Source organism: Apteryx mantelli, chromosome 2 (genome assembly GCF_036417845.1).
Source record: "Apteryx mantelli isolate bAptMan1 chromosome 2, bAptMan1.hap1, whole genome shotgun sequence".
In the NCBI taxonomy this organism is placed as follows: domain Eukaryota; kingdom Metazoa; phylum Chordata; class Aves; order Apterygiformes; family Apterygidae; genus Apteryx; species Apteryx mantelli.
In genome coordinates, this window is record NC_089979.1 from 129,438,196 (window position 1) to 129,454,337 (window position 16,142).

Below are 16,142 nucleotides of genomic sequence, written 5' to 3' on the forward strand. Positions count from 1 at the left end.
TCTGTCGCCCATAGCTGCAGGCCTCATTCACCATACTATTATTTGTATGTGCTTGTGGGATTTAGTCATCAGTTCTGGCATAAAACTCCTCACCAGGTGAACAAACCTCTTTTCAAAGACGCTGTTCCCCTTCTCTGTGGCAGAGTTACCATTGCTGCCGTGTTGTCCCTCAGAATGGCACTGTGACCAGTGACAGGAAACCCTGCTACGCCGCCGTGCAGCCTTCTCCAGGAGGTGGCTTGGCCCTTTGAGCTTCCGGTTGAAAGGAAACACAATGAAGCTACAGCAGTATAACAATTCCACGTCTGCTGCTAAAGCAACATACTGGGGGTGGGAGAGTGTTTAGTGGTAGGATATGGCCTTTGTTTATCCATTGACTTCAATTCTACATGTTTTTCAGTAATTAAACATCCTTCTATGTGTACAGACCTTTTTTGCTTTTGGTGGTATTTCTTGTTTGAAATCAAAATTAGACCAAAGGTGTGTCCTCATAACAGCCTCATTGTGGAAATGTCACATAAACCTGCATTAAAAATGTGTATAGTTTCATATTGACTTTAATTTTAGGAAATTTTAACTTCAAAACTGAAACTGTTTGCTTATTGTCTCCTATTCATTGATTTGTATTTTTTTTTAAGTGATTATGCTGCAGATATATAGTACCAAACATACTGAACACTTAATTCTAGTAATGGGAATTTAAGACGGTTGATGCTGTCTATACTTTTGGTGTCACCTCTTTCAATGCAGAAGAGAAACCATGTTCCACAATAAATGTCAAATGCCACTATTTATTAATGGGGGGTAGAGCTTAGAAATTACTGTCAACAAGTAAGGGCTATGATTATTGAGTATAGCGATCAATATTACATAAGGATTTCTATTCTCTTTTCTTTATTTACTTTTTTTCTAGTTTTTCTTCTTTAGTTAACCTAGAGTATCTTAAAGAATCATGTAACCTCAAGAAACCATGGGCTATCAACTACATGAACTTGTTCCCTGTTTGTAACAAATATCTTCAAGATTTTATATCTTCCAAATTAACAGTATAAAGTTAATAGTAAAGTATTTTCTTATGATAGGTTTTGGGAGGTTCTTTTTGTTTGGGTTTTTTGGCTGGCTGGGGGTTGTTTTCTGCTTAAAGCATTAAAAAGTTTTTAACTATTATGTGAATTAGCAAGAGAATATGTTGTCATGATTCCAGGCTATTTATGTTGTCTCTTGTCCCTGACATTTTAATTCACCACTGAATTTATACTTTGCATGCTTAAGTGCTGGTAAGACATGAAAGTTGTAGGGTTAAATCTGTAGACAGTGCTTTAAAGCTCCTATGATAATTGTTCTTAGGTACATATTCCTTTACTATGGCTCTTGAGACAACTATTTAATAGACAACATTTGAATAATACAAATGTGCAGTTGGTAGAAATGGATTAGGGTTTCAGGGTGGTACCAATGGGTGATATTTAATATTGAATGACATGTATTAAGACAAATGCTTTTATATATAATTTATTTGGCATTGTAAATGCATTTATCTTGTGAGATACAGACCCCCTGTTGCCGCATGAAGTATTCTGGAAAGGTTTGGAGTAAATAAATAATAAAACCACTTTGATATACAATCTAACAATATTAAATATTAAGACTTTCACATGATTGATATTAATACTTAATTAACTTATTTAAAGTCCAATGTAACTAAGTTTTTGTATTAAAGATTAGACAGACAGAAGTTAAAATGCAGGAAATGTTATTAAATGGGACAAAATTAATTGTGTTGCATGATCATCAGACTCACTGGCTGTTAACCTGTCCATCAGTGACATGTTCTTGTTTGTTTTGTTCTGGACCCCAGCTGGTGGTAATGTTAATTGGCTTTACCATGTCTGTCCATTGTTATGTTTCCATCATTCCATTTTAATGATACATAATCTGATAAATTTTATAATAGAAAACAGACTTGCTTTATGCTATCTGAAGTTTGTCAAATTGTGCACTTTTCTTCAGAGCTGGTACATGTTCTTCCTAAAACATGTTTCTTCAATCGGTGGTAGCAATAATGATCTGTGGAGTTGGCTCAGTAGCATCCCTGCTGGCTTTAAGCCTAGAGAGGTTTAATCCTTTCTGCACATGATGCCCTTGAGCTAGCGTCTTCTGTATTTAAATGGAGGTGGTGGCAGTAACAGGTGGTATAGTCTGTAAGAGACAGGATCAAGTGAAGGGAAGCAGAAAAGCTTTGCAGTATGAGAGAGTTGGTCCATTTCACCTGTGTAAAAAATCACTTCACTTTTTTATTGTTTGCTATGGAATAACAAGGGTTGGAACAAAAATTTCAAAAATGCCTATTAATGACTGCCTTACTAATTAAGTATCCAACTTGAAACATATTAAATGGTCCTGTTCTCCAGAAGTTCATGCGCAGCACTCAGCACTGTCTCCTACTCAGCCCTCCGTTCAAAGAAAGGGTGACTTTTTTTTGTAATTTAGGAGGAATTTTCTAAGGCCTAGGAGATTTGGCCAAAGAAAGAAACCCGAGTTTGGAACTGTTTCTAGATCCTCTGCAAGTCTGTACTTCATTCCTTTAAACACAATGCCATGTTCCTTCTCCTAATACTTAATCAGGATCTACTTTAGACTGTTTTTGCATTCTGGAGAATCCTCACTTCTCTGTGCTAACATGCTTGATTACTTCATAAACTGCAAATAAGGGGCAGAATTGTGAACCCTCATAACATGATGCTGTCAAACTTAACAAAACATGCATAAGACCATTACCACATCAGACACTTGTTTTTAGTCAGGTCATTTTAATCAGTTTGACTTCACAGGGCAGCTAATTTATCACTTAGCTAAACAAGTATTTCCTCTACTTGTCATCAATTTAAGTAATTAAAACGGTAAACTTTGCTATATGACATGAAATAAAGGCCCAAAGATAATTTGGAGAAGGTGGATGATACAGTCTAATAGAATGGATGCAAAGTATTATTTAAATACTTCAGTACACTTCAGAAGTTTTCAGAAATGTCATATTCCAGTAGCTTTGCTGGACTGACACATACTGATTATCATTCTTAGCCCACCCAAGAGTAAAGAATATTGTTCAGTTTTTTCCTTAAGATAGTGGGTTCTTTTTTTTTCATTTCTTGAAGCATAAAGATAACAGTATTTTGCTTTTTTACTTGATTGTTTGGAGCATAAGAGGATGTCAGAGAGCAAGAGTGGGGCAAGTATTTAAGAATATACTTTAAAGTTTGTTCAAATAATCCTACAGTCTTGACAGTATATCTTTCCCAAACTTATTTTCCATCAGAGTGGTATCAAGATGCACAGGAAGTTGGTTTTGATGTGTGTGTGTTGGAATTTGTGCAATTCTTCTACCTTGGTCTTACATACCTCTTCATGCTTACAATTCCTCTCATTTCATTTCACCATTAGGGAGAGGGAAGAGGGGGGAACCCTTCTGCCTTTATGGGCATTGTAAAAGGTCAGAATTGCCTAATTCTAACTCTTCAGTTACACTTTCTAAATATCCGTTGTGAGACTGATCATATTTTGTAGTATTACCCAAACAATAGGAATACACTTCATGTTTTAAACATTGATTTTATATCTTTTATGCTCATAGTTTGAATAAATCATTTTAAAAGGTCTATATTAACACTGATGATTAAGGGAAATATTTATATGTTGTGTTTTTAAAGCTTTTTTAATTAAAATAATTTAGTAACTATTTTTGAAACAATGCTTGTTATCTTTAAACTGCTTTGAATATTGATTATTCATTTTCAATACCTGTTATAAGTGAAGAGTTAAGTAAATGAGTGTGTCTGATGACTCGAAATAAGGTACAATATTCATGTTCAGACTGTGCTATGTTTTATTTATGAAATACTGATTTTAAATTTATAAAAATTTTTGAGGTTAGGGTAGTCTTGCAAATTGCTCTAGCTGTGGTAGCGAATAGTCTTACTGCTGATAGAACTCTGTATGAAGTTTATTTTTATTTTGAACTTTTCAGCTTCTGATTGAACATTTATTATAATCAGTTTCTATTACGTGAGACTGCTTTTTCATACATTTTTGTTATAATGATGTCGTCTTATGTTTGTGTAATAAATGGTTTTGCTATGTTTTGCCCAACTGTAGCCCAGACTCACTGGTACTTCGCTGGCACTTCATTTAATGATAGGAGCATATGCAACTTTGACTTTTAATTTTGTCTTGTATTTCTGGCTAGTACGATACAACTTACACATAGTAAATAAAAATGAAGTATGGCTACATTGAGACTGTTGTCACTGATAGTCTGGTGAAGACCTGGTTTTCATTTTTAATGTTTTACTTTTATTTTTTGCATTCCAAACATAAAGGTTTGTATACAGGAAGAATGGTAATGTTGATGAAGGCATGACAGTGTGAGGAAGACTATCACAGGGCAAGAAGAGGTAGAAGTAATACCATGTATTAGACCAATGAATATAGAAGGCAAAAAATGGCCAAACTCTCAAGCACACAGACCTGTTCAGGTCTGAAACAAAAGCAGCAAACTTCAAAGCTAAATTCTCATTGAGAACAAAAAATGATCTCTGCATTTAAATAGATATGTTAATCAGACCATCTAAGAAACAGATCGTTGGTCCCTGCTGAGCAGAAAGAGGATGTTAGTAACATGGGTTTTTCCTAATGGAAGGAGAGGTAGATAATTTATTCACCTATGGAATATGGAGGAGTTCATGGGAAGAAGAGTACATGTTAGAAACCAGTATTTCCATAGAGTCATTTTAATATCCAGTAGAGTTCTGTATTTGAGTCTATAAGCTTGTCCTTTGAATGATTTTTGATGGTCTCCATTGAGAACCTGGACTGAAATGTCACAGATAGGGAAATGATTTAACAGGAAACATTGCCTTTCTGGTAGCTGTTGTAGATCTGTTATCTATCAGTTATCAGTGTGTGGGCGAGCTTGTTGTGAACTGGGGTCGCTGCTAAATTTCATCCATGCGGTTCCACAAGGGCAGTTGTTGCACTGGGTGAAAACACACTGCGTTCTGGGAGGTGGCAGGGGAGGAACCAGAGATTCTGGTGGTTTCAGAGCAGGGGCGTTTTTTCAGGTGGTTTTGGTGACGTATGGACTAGCTGCCTGTGCTATTGCTCAGAAATAGACTGGATTCATTCAAGACCTGGGTGCGTGAGGAGCTGACTTGTGATGCTGACATTGGGGAGGTGTTACAGAGCTTTTGAGGCCAGCACAAGGGCCGTGTGTCAGGAAGTCCTGGAACAGATGAAAGACCTCGTCCATCCCCTACTGCGCGTGGAGCTCCTGCTGCTCTGATGCTCAAGGAGAGTAGCCAAGCAAGGCGTTTATATGCCTGTCTTTTCCTTGGGCTTGAGGGTGGATTAGTGTCTCTTTTCATTCCCCTAAACTAGATTAATGTTTCATATGCAGAATTAATTATTTTTTCATGTGTATTAAAGAATAGTAGAACTCCCAGTGCTGGGAGGGGCACCTGGTCTTTAGTTCTCTCAGCCCTTCATCTTTTGAGGGGAAAAAAAGAAAATTATAAGTAGATAGCAGAGCCACTTTTAGCTTTGACTGAGATGCTAGGATTTAACTAGATGGCCAGTATCGAGTCTTATGATCTAATAATTGAATTTTCAGAAGATTTTTATAACACTTTTATTGTTTCTCATGGACAATGTTGTTAAATTACATCTTATTTAATACGAACAGTATGTTATAGGCCATTACAAATCAACCAGAAACCTGTAAAGAATTAATCTTTCTCAGAGTAAGATCCCAAGAGTAGTCATAGTTGTTTAATAGTTTTCTTTGCTGTTTGTTAGAAAAGCTGAAAAGAGCTTAAGTATAAGACTACAAAGAAAATTGCTTGGACTAAGGGGTGATAAAACTAATAGTTATTTTTTTAAACAACACTAATCAAATGTATCAATAGACAAACACAAGTCAACAAGTAAATCAACTGTGTGAGTATCAAAAGTAAATCTCTTCAGCTGTTTAAAACTACTCTTAACAGTCTCTGAAGTAAATTATGCCTCTTACATGTTGTAAAGGCATGGTATTTGGGAAGTATTTAAAAAAAAAAAAAAAGAAAGGAGGTGGATCTGGGACATATCCATATAAAAGAACAACCTTACTAGAGCTATTTTCACAGCGTGCTATTGATATATAACTAACATAAGAGTCTGAAACATATAAAGTCTTAACTATGTGGTGGCTGTTAGAACTGCAAAGGCTACTTAGATGATTTTGAACTTGATTCTCAATCTGAAAGGCACTCGGGGTTTTGCCTTGTTCAGATCATGTAGAAATGTCTGAAGGTCCATAACAGTAAAAAGTTAAAACTCGGCAGCACAGTTCCAAAGAAGCTTTTAAGTTTTGTGAAGATGAAATCAAAAGGTCAATAGAAAGGTAATTGCGAAGGATATAGCAGACAACCAGAGCAGCAACTAAAAGTCCAGCCGGAAAAAACTATAAACATCTCACTGTCCATTTTTTTTGATACACGTATTGTTCAGTTAAGTTTTTCATTAATTTACTTAAAATATGAGGTAGTCAAAAACAAGTCTCTATATTACGTAGCCATAAGATGTGCAGGTAAAAATTGAAATGTAGTTTAAGTGGCTAACAAGTCTATAAGTGTTTTTCTCCAAGTTTCCATTCACGCATTTTGCGTGATTATGGTTGATAAATTACATAGGAAACATATGAAGTGTACATGCATTCGTAATGCATCTGTTTTGAGTTAGTACAAAGAGTCGTTCAAGGCCATTCTGTGTTTTACTTGTATGTTTCATCTAAGGGCCATGGTTACATGATTATAATAATTTCACATGAACTTGCACTGCTGCCAAAGCGGGCAGTCTTACCTGCCCTCAGTTCCTGGCTGCTTGTTCCCAAGAGCCTCAGACGGTCTGTTCTAGCTAAAAAGCAGTGAGAGAGAGAGGTGAGACCACTTCAGCACCTCACAAATGCTGGTCCAGGACAAGTAAAGGACCAAAGACTCAGGGAATACAGCGGAGAGACCATCCTTTCCAAAATGCTCTGAATGTATTGGTTTGAAAGAAGTTCCTAATGGTGGCCCAAGTAGCCCATTTTTCATTTCCTATGTATTTCTCATAACTTAGTAGGACAATGAAACAGAGGAATAGTATATAAAACTCGAGAAGTCTCAAGAATCCTGATCCCCTTTAATTTATTAACAGCCAACTGAAGGTATAAAGCATATGGTCAGTGCCATGCCCTGTAAGAATGAAAGCAAAGCATGATTATTTTAAGTGATTTCTGAACTGATAATACAACAATCCTTAACGTGTTGGTATCTACCTCTGTGCGTTTGTCTTAATGTTTTTATTTTTAAATATAATTTTCCTGGAGTTAGAAAGTTAATAATACTTGTAAACTAAGCATTTGTAGTAAGTGATACGTAAAACTGACATGGCAGTCATTGGTCAAATCAAACCTATTTTGCTGGCATAGTTCTTTTATGTTGCAAGTTACCTATATCTCTTTCAAGCTGTTAATAAATTATGTTATGGCCAGAATGTAGTCTTGACAAATATACCCTTGTACGATGTTAATGCACTGAAAAGGTCATTTTTCTTTCTTACAGCTCTGACCGTAACACCATCTGCTTTTCATCCTTCTACTGGCATCCACTTACTCATTGCAGCAAATTCTAGGCTTCGAGACTCCTCACATGTACTTCTAACATAGATCTTGTTCACTCATGAGATCTTGGTTTGGATTCTAGTCAGTCTGTGGTGATAATCCCATATCACCTAGTTGCTGGGGTTTTATCTGCATGCTTTCTCCCATTTTGCCTTTCCTTTTTGGAAAATCTTTGGTCACCAGCTAGCTGATTATGTTTCTTCAAATGCTTCCTTAACTTTGCCTCTCTAGAAAGTTAATGTAAATCTTGATAAAACCTAAATCATCCATCATACCAGTCAATATTGTCTCATTCTTTCCTTTTTGTGTGTGTTTGCATCCCTCTGCCTGTAGTCTTATACTTGGCTTATGGTTCCTGAAAAACAAGTGTTTAAGAGAGGAAGTTGTTCTAGGGTGAAGGGGCCCCTGTCCAGAAGGGTGATGATGGCAGGTCTCAGCTCAGCTTTGCTCCATCACCTTTATCATCCCCAAAGATCCCCTGGGATCAGACTAGAGGCTGAGCTGGGCAAGTTAGAAAAAGAAAGATGCTCCTGCCCCAAACCCCAGTCCCTTAAAAGCACCCTTGCATTTTTACTTGCAGTGTGATAGCTGGAGGCACTCTAACAGTTCTTTAGGACTTCAAGTATTAAAACATTTGAATAGAAACACCATTGTGCTGCTATTAGACATCTAATGTGAGGCTATGCCTGGAAAATAGTGAAAGGTTTTAAGCATTTTTCGCTCTTGACTTGTGTGAATGAAAAGCAGCTAAAGAAACACTCAAGTGTTTTTCTGTTTCTTTTTCTCCCCAGACAAATCGTCTTCAGTGGAAATTTGTATTGCCAATATGTATCATTCTGTCTCTGAAACTAGTCACCCCTTGCAGACAGAGGAACAAGAAATGGGCATTGATCCTTTGCAGAGTTATTTGAACAAGCCAGGGCAAGGTGAGTTTTGTATTTCTGTACTTAGAAGCCTTACAAAAGTGTCTCATGATAACTGTACCTGTCATTGTTTATTTAATTCTCTCAATGAAGTTGAACAGGCAACTTAAAGAACATTCGCAGAGTGTGTGTAGAGCACTCTGACACTAATGAAAACCATGAAAAGTCAACTTTCAATTACAGAAAGAAACGTTAGCCAAATGTTTAATGCGCTGCCATTCTTCTTTAATCATAAACCAAACACTGACTTCAGAATAAGAATATTTAAATGCAGCATGGCTTTGTGTTGCTTTCTCAAAGATGGACTCTTTTACACTGCTTTGGTTTTAGGGTTTTTTTCTGTTTTGCTTTTTCTTTTTTTCTTCTACGATAAAGTTCAGTGTGTTATTTTGGATGAGAGTATGCAAATGAAAAGGTTGATTTTCCCTTTTTTTCTTTGAAATAGCACCTATATTCTTATTTTAAAAAATAGTGGAAGTTGAGATAGAATGAACAGGCTCTAAAGGTAAAAGTTACTTTGTAACCCAAAGTAAATTAATTAAATGCAGTATTCAGAAGACTCTAATGAACAGTGAGAACAAGCTGCTTGCATAATGCAATACTTGTCTGTCTTCCTTGTCTTTTCTACTTATTTGCTAGTAGTGACAATGTAGTTGGTTAGAAGAAAGTGATAAGCATAACAAGAAGCTTGAAATCTCATCCTTGTCATGAAAACATTCCTCAAGTACTCAGTTAGTGGCACCTTAACTACCTGTAATTTTCCAGTCATTGAACACATGTACCAGGAGGGCAAAATAAAAAATTTATTTTGAATTACAGAGTTGGAACAACTTTGTCACATTTCCTAAGTCCCTTACCCAGATCAGCCATTCTGTGTGGGTGTATCTGTCTGTAAATCTTCTGTCTACTTGTGCTTATTAAAAAAGCCATGTCAAGTTTTGCTTAGTCAGGTTTATTATTCAGTTTATAAGAAGCTGATATTTTGCTTTAAAACACATGGGTACAACTTCATTGCCCCTTTGAGTTAATTTTTTTTTTCAATTTTACTTCATTGCTTTATAAAGCTTTTTCAATGTTAGAAAATGACAATGAACATCTTGGGGGAAGTATTTTAAAACCTGAAGATCAAACAGAATAGCTTTTCCAGGTCAGTGTTTCTCCTTTATTACACTTGACATCTTAACGATATCAAGCCATTTTAGTTTGATAAACTAAATTCATTTTTGTATATATTTTTAGAAATTTGAAAATACTTTTTTGTAATAACCTGAAATAATAACCGTTTTCCAGAGAAAATATGGCTTCTAGTCTACACCAATCAAAAAAAAGATAAGCTTTTTCTTCCTTTTTTTTTCTTTAAAAAATAAATATTGTTAATTCTCTCATTTCTGTTTCAAGGCAAATCAAGATTTTTACCCTGTTACAAAAACACTGTAAATCAATTTACCTTTTATTGTGTGCTGAAGCGATCAGTTACCTTGACTGAAAAGGTTTCTCATTTTTATCCCAACCTTAACATTTCTATGACTTACAAAGTTATTAGTATTGAATTGATGTTTAAAAGTGCCATTAATTCATTTACCCCAAATGTTCATTAACAATGTAAATGTATGCTGATGTTCTATGAGACAAGGAAGTGACTAATGACTCTTCACACTAACAACACTTAAAATGAATAGAAACTTTAGATAGCTAATCTTGAAGTAATCAAGACCCTCATTCAGCTTGGCATCTCTGTATGCTCTAAAACAGCTGTCAACTGTTAAAAATATATACACAACACACACATATGCACATGCGAAGATAAAGATATGTAAATACATGGTTCCCCAAGTCATAAAGGTTACCAACTATGGTACATTTTTTATGTTCTATCTATGTAAATATTTTATATAAAGCAACCATTTCATCTTCATAGCTTTTTTACTGTGAAACACTTACTGCATTTTAATTTGGGACTTTATATATCCCAAATAAGTCTTTGAAGTTTTGATACTTCGTTTTAGATAAATGATATGCTTAGATGGAGTTGGATCTTTGCGCATCAAAGTATGCAATTATTGCAGCCTGTGTTAGAAGTTCAGAATAAAGAAGCCATCACTGTTTTCTAAATGAGGTGTCTGGTTGTTGAAACAAACCATAGATTAGGTGAAGAATTGTCTTCACTCATACTGTGATTGATTTTTTTATATATATATATATATATATTATTTATTTATATTTATATATAAACACACACACATATATACATATATACATACACACACACACACACACACACACACATACATACATATATATATATATATATATATATCCCTACTTTCATCTACCTATCTAGTTTTTTACCAGTACATGTGCACCATGCCTATGTGAAATATTAGGAAATTGCATGAATCCCTGTCCCATTAAAGAGAAATATTAAGTTCCTCTTAAAAATATCAAAGGATGTGGTTAGCAGGGGGAAGACAGAACTGTTTCCTAAATACAGAGAAGATCTCACAGAGTCACTTGAATTTAGTGAAGGCATAATGAGATCCAGTGGGTGAAAGCTGCATGTAAATAAATGCATAAATATTTTAGTGAGGATAATTTGATTGTTGGGACAGCTAGGCCAAAAAGCATTTAGGAATAGATGTTCCTGAATTTCATCATCTTCACTAAAATATTTCAAGACTGAACATTTTTCAACTCACCCTCAAGTTTCAGGCTTGATACAGAATCTACTTAGTGAAAATTTGTAGCCATTACTGTAGAAGAGGTATCTTGTACTGTCTTCAAGCCACCTGTGTCATGTATCATAGAAATTTGCAAGAGAGGCAGTCCATAAGTCGGAAATATTTTATACAATATTATGGAGTATCAGGACATCTGAATTATTCTTTGAAGCTGTGCTAAATGTTTAAAGTATTGTCTTAGAGACTAAATGATAGAAATGTTCACTGAGATGAGGTAATAAAAATAAAGCACATCACTGATAAGTATGAAAATAAATCTTTAATCATAGACATAGTCAGACTTGTGAACCTACATTAAGTATTGTATATTGAGTGTGTGTAACTGATACTAAAACTGAGCGTTTAGATGATGGAGCTGATGGAGAACCAGAAGATGTCGTGTCCAGTTAGGATTTTGATACTGTCTCACAAGACATTCTCATAAAAGGAAGGAAATCTGGGAAAACATGGATTTCTGTTAAATGTGTATATAGGTGGTTGAAAAACTGTATGCATGGACTATGTTTTACTCATTTGCTGTCAGATTTGGAAGCATATATTGGATGGGATTCCAGAAGGGTGTTTCTAGAGTCTAGTAGTACTCAGTGCTTTTCTTAAAATCTCATGGAAGAAACGGAAAGAATATGTGATTTATGTGGGAAAAGGCTATGAGTACAATGGAGGACAAACAGACAATTCAAAATATTTGCGCGATTTGGGAGAAGTGGCCTGAGAAGAATAAGATGTAGCTCACTAGGAATAGTTGCAGGGTCTAATGTTGCAGTTGCTAGGTAGGAGATAATTAGGTAGCTGAACAGCTAGCTGAAGTAGAGCACAACAGATGAGGTAACTGTTGTTTGGAGAAAGAACTGGGCATTTATAGCAATCCAAACTTTTGCATAACTGGGCCTATTTGAATCCTGAGTTGTGGCGAATCATAAGAATGTGCTCACTTACAGTTTTACAAAACTCAGGATAGTCTATTAACTAATTGATAGGCAAGATCTTTATCCTCCCTCTTTAATATTTAAAGTATTCCAAAAAAACAGATAAGATAGTATTTCAGCCTTTCTCTGAGAGCTGATTTGGCCTATGTTCTTTTCCTTATGTCTGATTTTTTTCAAGAAAGAAAAGCAAATATGCATTGCACATGTGCACTCATGTTTTTTTAAATAACAAGTCTGAGACTGGGATGACACTTGCAATCTGATATTTCAAATGAAAGACTTAGTTCTTTTAACAAAATTTTATTTTAGATTGTAACTTTCTGATCTAGTTGTATTTTAATTTACATGCCTTTATATATGCATGCATTGTTATGATTTCTTTTGAGTACAGTAAGTTGGGGCTTTCTTGCTACTTCCTCTGTTCTGAAAGTCTTCAAGGCACTGCTCATTTTATTCCATCAATATTTTCCCTCTCAGATAGGGATCTTTAGCAGGGAAATTGATCTTACCCTTTTGGTCTCCAGTGGACTCTCTATAAAAATTTCAGAAACTTTGCTCTTCTACTTTCTCACTTTGTACTACATCTGACATTATTTTGTTCATTTCCAGCCTTGAGGTTGATACTACATTGGAAGAGTGTAACTCCTTCAGAGCTACAGTAAATTTTCACTCCAAAGTTACAGCATTCACCACATTCTGACACAAGTTTTGAAGAACACAGTAGTCAGTATTCCTGTTTCACTGATGTAATGAGAAAGTTGATCCTCTAAGGACAGACTGGAACAATGCATTTAATACTCTTCAATTTAATTTGCTCAATATCACAATTAATACAATTAAGGTCACTTGAAATGAAACTATTAACGAATTGGGTAATTTACTTTAACAATGTCAGTGTGTTCTCACAATTACATTTGCTTTAATTAGTGTACAAGCTATTATTTAATAGCATACTTCAAATAGAAAAATGTAATGTGTTCTTTGTTCTTAATAGAAGAAAAGGGGAAACCTTTAATGAGTTGTGAGTGTTTTGGAGTTTGGGGGAGTTTGTTTCTTGTTTTAAGGCTATAGCTCATGTGAGAAAAGAGACAGGTGACACAGCTGGAAGGACAAAGATAACTATTGCAGAGCATGACTGAAATGAATCCAGTTGAGATAGATCAGTTGTCCACCTCATCCTTACCACTGCATCCCTCCTGATTCTCAAGGTTGCCATGAAAATACGTGGAAATGTAGAAATATGTAGAAAGCAGCAGGGAGCAAAATAATAAAATAAGAACTTTCTTTCTCTGCACCTAGCAGATCCTACATGCTGTCAAATAAGTTCCCCAAATGTTAGGTGTAATTCTCATGGGAGTATTTTGCCCCTGGGTACACCTGTTTACATTCATTCAGAGGTCAAGTGCATTTCTGCTGTCAGAAAATTATAACATATTGTCTCCTAATCAGCCAGTAAGCTATTCTGTGTTACAAGGTTTTTTTTCCTCCTCACAAACCCCTTCAGTCAGGGAGACGGTGCTAGTGCAGATTGCCCAGTATGGCGTTTGCCTGTACCTCTGTCTGTTTTGAGAGATTGTCTCTATGATTGCATGTAGAGGAAGCAATTATAGAGGTCTAGACCTCTTTGTATGAGAAATACATTCCTAGGTAAAAGCAACTGAAAAAGCAAATAAAGCCTTTCAGATGAAATAGGAAGTGAACAGGTCTGAGTTCTTGAAGCCTTATTTCATATAAAATATTCTTCTGTAGTGTATTATATGACATCATATGAGTCACGTAATATATGTTCTTTCTGTCATCTCCTCTCCAGGAAGGGAAATGTACATGAAGCATTGTATTTTTAAGAATCCGTTGGAATACGATGCTACTTTTGTTTTTGTTGAAAAGACAGGATTGAAACAGAGAACATTTTTGCATTGTACTGGGAGCAGAATATGCTGAGGATTGTGATTGTGCTTAACACCCTTGGGATTTCATGCTGTGGTCTTGCACCAGGCCCTGAGAAAGCCCTGTCCCCTTCACTGTTAAGTTTTACCCTTCACGTAGAAAGTTTCATTGCGCCCAAGGAGCACGGCTGGTACTAGTGGTCCTCACTGCAAAACTGCTGTGCATCTCTCTGGGGCTGGGCCTTTCCATTAAAGGCACAGCTGTAAAGGATCGAGGTATACTAAAGAGAAAAGAGCTGTGCTCAGTCTGGTTCACATTGTATTGGATGAATAAAAGCAAGAATATTTTTTACATCTTCAAACACTATATGCTAACATAACAAGCATCTTAATATTCATTTATTAATAATAACTACTGCTTAGTTTGCTTTTAATTGAACAGCAACAGAATTGTAGTGACAGAGACTATGGGAGCAACGCTGTATGCCTTGAGCTAACTTGGTCTGTCACTAGCTCCTTCCATAGGACTCTTCATTTTCTCTTCTGTTTTTTTTATTAGAAGTGTTGTTACTGAGCAATCAGGTGACTGAGGAGCTATGTATGTTTAAAAATACATATATTTAATAGAAAATCAGCTGAAAATAGCCAGAACTGGACACATGTTTTTCCTTTAAAGATTTTATTTATATTATTTTAGGATATTACTATATGGTAGAGCTGTTGTTAAACAGGTGTAAACTGTATGCATGCCCTATGTCATCTGTCTCAAATAGAGCTTCAAAGACCTCATGTTCCAGTTCTGTCAGAGCTACCAATACCGAGTGGGTGCAAACAAACCAAAGATTGCTCTGCCCGGTCAAAACAGCTGTGGCCTGAAAACTTTACACATTGCCCAGCACTGTATCCAGACGAATCCTTCCCCTCAGCAAATGGTTGAACAGGGCGTGTTAGCCCAGTGACCCAGCTTTGTGGCTCCCCAGCTGGAACTGGCTCGTGGCTGGGCAGCTAAGATGGTGTCGGCCTGTGTTGACACGACATGCCCTCTGCTCCGTGAAAGAAAGTTGCAGGCTGCGGACCCTTTGCCTTGCTGCAAATTCACATTTAGGAACTGCAGGAGAACTTTAAATGACTTCAACTGTGGCACCATATGTGAGTCGCAGTCTTGTAGGTTTCCAGATTTCGAAAGTTTGATTTTATTTATTTATTTTTCCTCCCTGGAATTGATAGTTCTGGTTTTTGTGGTGGCTTTACATGAGTTGCACATTACATTAATTCCAGTTTGGAGGTTATAATGTGGCATGGGTTACTGGCACAAGCCTCATGTAGGGAAATTGCATTTGCTGGGTTGTAAAGCAGATGTTAGAGAAGACCTTTTGGTGAGCAATGTCTGATGACGTAGAAGAACTCTAAATCATTAATTTAAAATTTTTTACTCTAAATCTGTGTGTGAAAATAAGCCTCCCTCACTAATGATGGTGGCACCCCGCCTCAGTTTATGCGTGCCACTTGAGAGTTTCCGGTTGTCTCCAGGTACAACCCTGCCTGAATACTAATAATTATAGGGTACTCCAAATGCTGGCATAAATCGCTGTCAGCCTCATCATTCTTTGCATAACTCCTTGTGACCCTACTTTGGCAGCTGCTGATTTCAGTGTTTGTTCTTTTTCTAGCATTTCCCTAATCTAGGTTAAGGCTCAACTACTTGGCTCTCATCTTGATTCCTGTTATACCAAAGTGGTATAAAAGCAGATGATGCAGTTTGAATGAAAAAGATTTTTTGTTTTTGTTTTTTACTAAATGTGCTTAGAGGCACTTAAAATACCAAACAGAAATCTCAATTTTAAATATAGGTAACCTGTTGAACAAGAAAATTGAAACAGAAGAATTTTTTTTTATGACCTTTGTAAAAGTAATTAAGAGGATGTTAAAACTACCTCATTATCGAAAGTTATATAGAAGCTAAAGATGAGAAT

General features: G+C 36.0%; 1 protein-coding gene across 9 annotated transcripts in view; it reads left to right on the forward strand.

Annotated features, from left to right (window-relative positions):
* Window positions 1-16,142, forward strand: part of TBC1D5 (TBC1 domain family member 5) — a 337,770-nt gene that overhangs the window by 119,449 nt on the left and 202,179 nt on the right. For all 9 annotated transcript variants that reach the window (XR_010883476.1, XR_010883479.1, XR_010883480.1 and 6 more), the window contains one exon: window positions 8,488-8,622. Coding sequence is in view for 2 of the 9 variants with exons in the window: in XM_067291524.1 (XP_067147625.1) it covers window positions 8,488-8,622 (135 nt within the window). In the remaining 7 variants the exon portion in view is untranslated. The remainder of the gene's footprint in view (window positions 1-8,487; window positions 8,623-16,142) is intronic.